Source organism: Thrips palmi, unplaced genomic scaffold, assembly GCF_012932325.1.
Source record: "Thrips palmi isolate BJ-2018 unplaced genomic scaffold, TpBJ-2018v1 HiC_scaffold_5, whole genome shotgun sequence".
Taxonomy (NCBI): domain Eukaryota; kingdom Metazoa; phylum Arthropoda; class Insecta; order Thysanoptera; family Thripidae; genus Thrips; species Thrips palmi.
Genome location: NW_023144632.1, coordinates 14783049 through 14791777, shown reverse-complemented (window position 1 = coordinate 14791777; position 8729 = coordinate 14783049). Strand labels below are relative to the sequence as shown.

Below are 8729 nucleotides of genomic sequence, written 5' to 3'. Positions count from 1 at the left end.
CTTGGTAGAAGTGTCATCAAACCTCTTGATGGTGTTGTTGTCACACCCATGCAATAGTCAAGTAGTGCTTGGGTGGAAATTTTATCAGCTTACGATGAAATTATCCACGATGACTTCACACAAAGCGACTCCAAATTTTGACAGTGTGCGCGCCGCTCCAAGCTCCGAGGCCCCGAGGCTCTCGCCCTCCACCAAGGCCCTGATGACGAACGCGGGTGCGGGTAATCTGGTGTCGCGAGGAGCAGCCTCCTCAAAGCGATCCCCCATCTCTGTCTCTCTCGCGCCTCCAGCGCACCATCCTATGAGAGCGCGAGAGAGACAGAGCGACTTCAGTCTACTTCAGTCGGCCTGCCGGGCCGCCTCGGGCAAATCTGCACACGTGTGAAGTGCGGTGAGTGATCACCCACGCGACGCGCTGCAAAACGCCCCAGCAACCCCCCTCTCTCTCTCGCTCTAAACTCATTACTACCGTTCGGAAATTCGCGGCGCGACGTTGTCGGCGGGAACATGTCCCCCCCCCCATCCCCCAAACACAAATGCACTCTCGAACGGCCTTTTCCCAGCCAGCAGCCCGGCCAGACCCTCACCCACGCACAGCCTGTCTGTCTGTCTGTCTGTCTGTCTGTCTCCTCGCTGTGAGGGAGGTGAGTGCAGCCCTGACAAGCGGGCGGGTTGCTGGCGGGGCTGCAGCCCGATTCCGAACGGGTCGCCCTTTCTCTCTCGCACTCGCGGCCCGTCCCGGACAGGTGTGTGTGTGTGAGAGAGAGAGAGACACTGCTCGGAACAGTCCGCTGGCGGGGCTGGTGGATAAGGCCCTGCATACTGATGGCGGGGCGCGGGGCGCGGGCCTAGGCGCAGGGACTCCACAGGGCTGCCTCGCTCGCCTCGCTTGGCACACCTTCTCCACGCAGGGTTGCCAAATGGGCGGCGCGGCCAGTAAAGCCCTCGGCGTGTCTGTCTGGTGCGTGGGGCGTGCTGTCGCGTGCTGCCGCGTGCTGCCGCGTGCGTGTCAAACGGCCGCGGCAAACGGGGCGAGCGTGCGTGCGAGCGTGCGTGGCACTGCGTGCGAGCGGCGGGGCGGGCGGGGCAGCACGCACCCAGAGGGACCCCCGGACCCCCGCTCACCCTCCACCCCTTCGCCTGCTCGCCAGCGGTGCTCCGTGCCCCTCTAACATGAGCCGATCCCGGGCCGAGAGTCGTTTTCGTCGCTCAGTCTCCCTCGCACCTATTCGGGACGCCCCGTGAGTACGAGAGAGACAGAGCGACGAAGCCAGGTTCGGGGCCTGTCCATGGCGTCCAAGCCCCCTCTGTTCTTCTGGTCGACCGGTCGGCCCGGCCGGCGTCGTCCTTGTGCCCCACGGCCCCACGGCCTCGCGTGCCCGCGTACCCCCTCCCGAGGAGCTAGGGGGCTGCCCCGCTGCCCCAGCTCATTGGGAGGCTCCGCGCGCCCTGCCACTCGCAGTGGGGCCGAGGCCCCCTAAAAAGAAAACAGATCAAATAGTTTAGTTAGTTTAGTTAGCTCGGTTTTGGAGTTTATCTATCGACCACCAAATAATCGCAGTGAGATTCCTACCGAAGACTCTGAGGCTGGTTCACGAGGGCCAAGGGGTTGCGGGATTGGGGGGGGGGGGATGGGGGCACCAACCGGCCTCTCGCACGTAGCAACGCGCCGAAACGCGCCCAAGCCCATCGCGCTGTCAGACTTGGACCAAGACTAAGCACCACTGCTAAACCGCAAGGGCATCAAGGACAGCCCAACGAGGGCCTGGACCGCGTCTGCGCAATACTACGGGATTACGGCCGAGACTGGGACGTACGCTGGAAGGGCGGAGAGGCGGGGGAGGGATAGACACGGAGGCAAATCGGACAGCAGGGAGAGAAATGTAAGTACATCAAATTGTCCGTTCCCCTCTCTCATTCGCGCCTCCCGCGCGCCGCACTGCGCTAGAGAGAGACGGCGACTGGTTTGACCTGCTGCACCAGAAGAACTATCCGAAGGCGTTGAGTGTGGAGTGCGTCAAGTCCGACGGGGCGGTCATCGGGTCCACGAGACTCTCGTCCCCCGACGAGGCCTGGGTCTCTGCCCCCCCCCCCCTCTCCACTCGGCGCGCTACTTTTTGCCGGGAAAACGGCAACTTTTCGGGCGTTCCATTTATTCTGTTGCCTTGCTTGCCGCCTCGCGCCTCGCGCCGCTCGCGCCGCCGCTGCCTGCACACAGCGTCGGGACGAACTAACGCCCCGCGCCCCCTCCCCCTCGAAGCCAGCCCACATAAATTCAGTTTAGGCGATCAATCACCCCCGGGCCTTGCGGGCCTTGCATTGCACCGCCTCCCTCCTTGCGGCGCCTTGCGGTGATGCCGCGCCGGGCCTGGAGGGGCTGTGCACGGGGCTTGGGGCCCAACGCGGGGCGTGGCAGAGGGGTGGCTCGGCTGCTCGCGGTGCGTGGGGAAAGTGCATCTAAAGGCACTACGGCCCCACGGCCCCCGACCCGCCAATTCTCCGTCTACACTCGAAAAAGAAGCGCTTCGTTCGTCCTGCGGCCGTTCGCAGTCAATGGCAGGCCGCACCGCTCCACCGCAAGCAGTACCGGTCCAGGAAGGGGTGCGCGGAGCGCAGTGGCGAGCCCCGTGCGCCCCGTGCGCCCCGTGCGCCCCACGCCACCACCGTAAAACAAACAGCCGGAACAATAAAACTAGAGAGCCGTCGCTAAGCGTTCGTTGGCACAGGTGGCGCCCCGCCCCGCCCGGCAGTGCGGTAATTAAGGGTGTACGTGCTCGGCATAACGTGTTACGTAATAACGAATAACGCGTCGAGTGTAGAACGGTCACTTTTACGGCCGGCCCGGCTTTATGGCCGCGATATATCACTTCTGGTGGCCGCGCGGCTTATTTCGAGACCGCGGACAACGCGGACCCTCGGACAACGCGGACCCTCGGACAACGCGGACCCTCGGACAACGCGGACCCTCGGACAACGCGGACCCTCGGACAACGCGGACCCTCGGACAACGCGGACCCTCGGACAACGCGGACCCTCGGACAACGCGGACCCTCGGACAACGCGGACCCTCGGACAACGCGGACCCTCGGACACGCGGCGTGTCGCGGCGTGTTCGAGTCACGCACGCACGGCGCGGGCCCTGCTGACCGTGCGTGGTCCCGCTTGAAGTCGGCTCCCACCTTTTGCAAAAAATATGCCATGTTGACATCGTCTGGGACGCGTCGCGCACGTCTCAGCGCGAGAGGTGAGTCTGATCGGGTGTCATTTGCGTAGATGGCGCGTGGCATCACCCCATTCCCTTTTTTTTTGTTTGCAAAGCGTGGTGCTGTTGCTGGATGCTCTCGTGTGACAGAAGATTCCGGGCGGAATCGGGCCAGCGTGAGTGCGGCGGTTCAGTCAGTCTTGAGTGCAGGTCTGCCACCACCCAGCCGCCCCGAGAGCCACCCGCACCTCGCCATGCAGCTGGACGTCGACGACATGTACCGCGACATCGCGCTGCTGGCCCACCAGATCGACGCGGCGCTGCGGCAGACGGACGCCGCCACCGCCCTCAAGTTCATGTTCCTGGGGCTGTGCTGCGACTCGTGGGCCGCGGACGTGCTGGAGAAGCGCGCCATCCCGGACGACGACAAGAGGAGCAGCGTCGTGCTGCACCACCCACCGAGCCAAGGTGAGTCCGCTCCGGTCCGCGCAGTGGATGCGCAGGCGGCCCAAATTCTAGACGCGTTTTGAGCTCCAGAGTCGCTGAATGGGACTCGAATCGAACGTGTGACCCCACCAATGGATTCCTCATTCGGGGAGCAATCCATTGGTGGGGTCACACGTTCGGTTCGAGTCGCATTCAGCGACTCCGGAGCTCGAAACGCGCCCGGGATCCTGGCAAATCCACCGCGTGTTTCGTCCTAATGGAGCCTTGCCTGCACGCAGCACCGGACGACCCCGTGGACGCGCTCCACTGCCACCTCCGCGACCTGCACTTCAGCCTGGAGGTGGTGGCCGTGCTGCTGCGGCCCGGCGTCGAGCGGGACGCCACGGCCAAGCTGCTGGAGCTGGTGCGCTGCATGTGCCGGCAGCGGGGCGTCGAGCTCGAGTGAAGCCATGCGATGAAAAGATTTTTCCATATTTTACGTGGTGTTTTAAATGTTTTGTTTTTTGTGCTCCTGTTGAATTTTTCCACAGTTTAAAATACTTAGAGGAACACAGTACATATATTTTTTACCTCGTTATGTTATATGATGTAGTGTGTTGGTAACACTGCAAATATTTTTCCATATTTTACATGGTGTTTTCTTTTTTAATTTTTTTGTTGTTTGTTGTTCTTGTTGAATTTTTTCACAGTTTATAAAATACTTAGAGAAACATAGTATATTTTTTACCTAGTATGTAGTGTCTTAGTATGGTGCAGTGTGCTGGTAACACTGCAGTATTTGTTGTTTATGGTTCATGATAATTAGAGCAATCTTTATTTATTCTCGCTTTGGTCGTCTTTTTCGTCATCCCCTACTCTACACTAACGCTAGCGTCAACCAAATCCAAGGTAAAGTCAGTCTGCGGGAAAAGGAATCGAATAGCCCCCAGTTTTGTATCGGGGTGGATATTCAAATATAGCCTATTTCTCAGCTCGGTTCGGTATGTACCTTGAGTTGTTTTCCTTTTCTGCTGCGCAAATTCTACAGTGCAATGCAACGCGTAGTACGTACTGGGCGTGTCGTTGTGGGGGTCGGCGCGCACGGTGCGCACACACAGTCATGGGGCGTCCCTGTGAGTGCGAGAGAGACAGAGCGACGAAATCAGCCTGCCGTCGGGACGGGAGGCGCGGGGCATTCGTCGAGCCAGGAGCAAATAAGGGCCGCGAGACGCGCTTCACGGCGTAATTGTGTGGCGCGATACGCTGGAAAAGGGGGGGGGGGGCTTGCAGTGTGGCCGCAGTGGCATTGTGCTAAGTACTCCACGCAGCACTGCATCGGGCTGCCTATCTGCAAGGCGCAGGCCGGGGGAAGCTTCAACAGCGAGGCCCACCGCGAACACCGCGGAATGGTGGCGCCAACTTCCGGCGTGATAATGACCGTGTAGTTGACGGAGCCTTGGCGGAGCCCGACGCTACCAGACGCTACTACACTGCGAGGCGTCGAGGGGGCTTCACCCTCTGCGCGCTTGCGAGGCTTGCAGGCAGAAAGCGCCGAAAAGTTGCCGAACCATCCGGCGGAGCGTTGGCGGCGTGCGCCTGTGGGAGAGCCTGTGGGGATAAATTGTGGGGAGAGTCTGTGGAGAGACCGGGAGAGCTTGTGGGGAGAGCCTGTGGGGAGACCTTGTGGGGAGAGCCTGTGGGGAGGGACTGTGGGGAGGGCCTGCGGGGAGAGCCTGTGGGAAGAGGAAGAGCCTGTGGGAAAAGCTGCTGCGGAGAGCGGGACGGAAGGGAGCGAAAGAGAAGAATTCATCAGGGAACAGCGCCTCGCGGTGGTGGAGCGGGGGAGCGGCGCCAGCCTCAGCGCCAGCCAGGTTTTACCCCCCGCGGCGTTTACCTTAGCCACATTAACACCCAATTCCAAACTTGAACAAATACGGGAACCGCAGCGAGCTCTGGCTGGCACACTGCTGCTCGAGCCAGCGCAGCCAGCGCAGCCAGCGCGCACAGAGGCGTGCGGATTTACAAATCGCTTCCTGGAAGACATTCGTCTTCGCCTACAAAGCGCCGTTTGTGTACACACTGCTGGGATTGCTGCGATGGTTCAGCTGTACAGTCCGGATGCGGCTCGTGACCCTCCAGAGCCCTGCGGCTGCCTCGCCTCTCCGCCTGGAATGAAAGACAGAGAGTTGGTTTACACGTAAGGTGGGAGCTAACGGCCGTAGTAACGGCCTTGATGGGGGCGTCGATGGCGGAGAAGCGCGCCGCGCCGTGTGTCCGTCATGGCACCGCTTGGAGTGGAGCGCGGCAGCGCGGCGACGGCGGTTCGACATCACGGAGTGCATCAAGGCGTTGCAGGGGCGTCTACGGGTGCCCCTTCGGACTGGGCACTATAGAACCAGCGCTTAGTGCACCAGAAGTGGGCTAGAAGACCGATGGAGGCGGCCAAAACTCTGGACGCGTTTTGAGCTCCAGAGTCGCTAAATGGGACTCGAACCGAACGTGTGACACCAATGGATTGCTCGAGGACTCCATTGGTGCGGTCACACGCTCGGTTCGAGTTCCATCGGGCGGCTCTGGTGCTCAAAACGCGTCGATAGAGTTCGTAGGGGCCCGTGCGCTTCATGAAGGGCCCCATGTCACGCCTCTTCGTCAGTGCAATGCCCGCGTCGCGCTCACGCCCTCCACCGGGCCCACGTCGATGTCGACGATGATGCCGTTACGAGTCCAGGGTCGGGTCCGCCCGGATTACCTCACACACAGTGCAGGCGACAGCGGTCCCCGACTCCGGGCTCTTCGATGTCTTTCGACGCCTCACCTCGCTTCTATTCTGGGAAGCGATCGAGTCACACGAGTCCATGCCTTGGCCGGCCATGGCCACAGTGCGTCAGAGTCAGAGACTTTTCGCATGGCGCGTCGACACTCTTTGTGTGTGTGTGTGTGTGTGTGTGTGTGTGTGTGTGTGAGCGCACCGGGACGGGGATAACACCTGTCTCTGTCCCACTGACGGGCTGACGGCACTGACCGCGTGCACGCGTGCACTCACAGTGTGCACTCCGCGACGACCTCACAGTGTAGGCTCAGCGAGGCTCAGTGGCTGGAGGCGCCGAGGCATTGACCGCTCCCTCCCACACTGCCAAGACAAGACCGCCAACGAACTGACGAAACGACAGGGCAAGGGATGCCCCATCCGCGAAACTCCCGCGCGCGTCTCCCACTGCCATTCAACGGATTTGACGTCAAACTGGAGAAATTATTCAAAGCGTGATTGAAATGAAAGTTGTCCTTTCGCCAGCTCTGCCCGCCTTTCCACCTCGATGAACCTCCTCCCCCCACTCTCTGGGATTACTTTAAACCGCGCTTGGGCGTGAGTGTCACGGGCGTACCGTTGACAGGGGGACGCGCCCCGCCCCGCCCCACCCCGCCTCACACCTGCGACGACCACGGGACAACGGTTGTTCCCCTCACATGGAATCGGATAACGCATAGCGCCCTTCGCGGCGAGTGGAGGGCTTTCCCAGTTTTTCCCGCCTCGGCACTGCACCGTAAAGCACCTTCACGGATCCTCTCCTTCGCGATGCTCCTGTCCGATACTGGAGCTTGGCAGGCAACCGGCCCAGGCCAGGCGCGTAGGCAAAGGAAGAAGCTGGTTCCGATGATGTTTTGGAAATTGCATTTCGACGCTGTATCAAATGGAAGGGAGATCTGATGGAGTGCGGATTGGGCTGACGCGCAAGGCGTTGTGCGGAGTGGGGTCTCACGCCGCGGACAGAGGGGGTGCAAAGAGGGGAAGGAGGGGGAGGGGAGGGGGGGAGGGGAGGGGAGCTCCACATCTAGACAATGGACGCTGATTGGCCCGGGGGCTGTTCTGTTCATTTGATTGCGAGAGGCGCCAAAGGCGTTGGGGCGCCAGCGGACTGATTCCGAGAGTCGTTTTCGCCGCTCTGACTCTGTCGCACTCATGGGGCGTCCCGTATGGGCGTGAGAGAAACAGAGCGACGAAAACGACTCTCGGAATGAGTCTGCAGGCGGCAGGCTCAGTGACCCTCGCGGCCTGGCACGCGAGCATGACCGCGGCCGGCGGCGGGGGTGGCTGGCCGAGGCCTACGAACAGTACCCTCTCCTCTTTCCTGGAGACAGTTCGGACAAACCCGAGGACAAGTCAGAGAAAACAAAAATGGCGATGCAAGAGAAGTCTAGGTCGGAGCTGGCCGGGGGTGGAGTTCGTTCGCGCTACCCCAGTGTAAGTGGCAGCCACCTGTCTGTGCCGCGGACAGGTGCAATCAAAAGCAATCACAAGCAATCACAAGCGGGAAGGACTTACAGTGTCAGGTGCGCGTCTTATCGCTGCCCGCCCGTCCGGTCCGTTCGGCGATAAGCTGCGTGCCTTATCCCCGCAGCCTGATTTCCACCAGCAATCTGTGCATCGGAAAGCCCCGGCTACACTGCTAGGGGAGGGAATGGGTCACAAAATTCTCACCCTTCAATTTTTAGTCGTGTTTCTATTTTCGCGGCTGTCTGTGAATTCCCTTTTCCATTCCCAGATAATGATTGAGTCTTGCGCCGTCTCTGGACAGTGCGGGTGGCCGAGGCTGCCAAGGCCGTGCGCACGGTGGAGCGGCCGCCGTCGTGCCGGATGTATGAAAATTGTAATTTTATGCCATGCATACGGAGCGGGCCATCGCGGCCCCATTTTCTCCCGTTGTCCTTTGTGCCGTGGCGTGGCGTGCCGCGCCGCGCCGCCGGACGGGGGCGGTTTGAGGTTTGGGGCGGTCAGTGGGCGGTCAGTGGGCGGTCAGTTGCCGGAGGGGAAAGGGCGTACACCTCTAACGGTGTCAGAGTCACACTGGAAAATAAATGAAGACCAAAGCCACCCACCTTTCTAGAACGGGGTACAGGTGGGACTTTAGACCAGCATAGCGCTTCCCCGGTCCTTGCCGGGTGCACACTTGCTGCCCAGGCGATGGCCGGGCCGACCAAGCCCTGCAGCTGGCTGATTCAGAGAGTCGCTGTCCCTCTCGCACACGAGGATGCCCCGAGAGTGCGAGAGGGTCAGAGCGACGAAAAGGACTCTCGGAATGAGTCTGCAGAGGGCGGGATCGGC

At 61.0% G+C, this 8729-nt stretch overlaps 1 protein-coding gene across 1 annotated transcript; it reads left to right on the top strand.

The window, feature by feature from the left end:
- The first annotated feature begins 3417 nt into the window (after positions 1–3417).
- LOC117650964 lies at positions 3418–4193 on the top strand. Its single transcript, XM_034394640.1, has 2 exons — positions 3418–3670; positions 3928–4193. The coding sequence occupies exons 1-2, from the start codon at positions 3457–3459 to the stop codon at positions 4092–4094; spliced, it is 381 nt and encodes a 126-aa protein (XP_034250531.1). The 5' UTR covers positions 3418–3456; the 3' UTR covers positions 4095–4193.
- The last annotated feature ends 4536 nt before the right edge of the window (positions 4194–8729 follow it).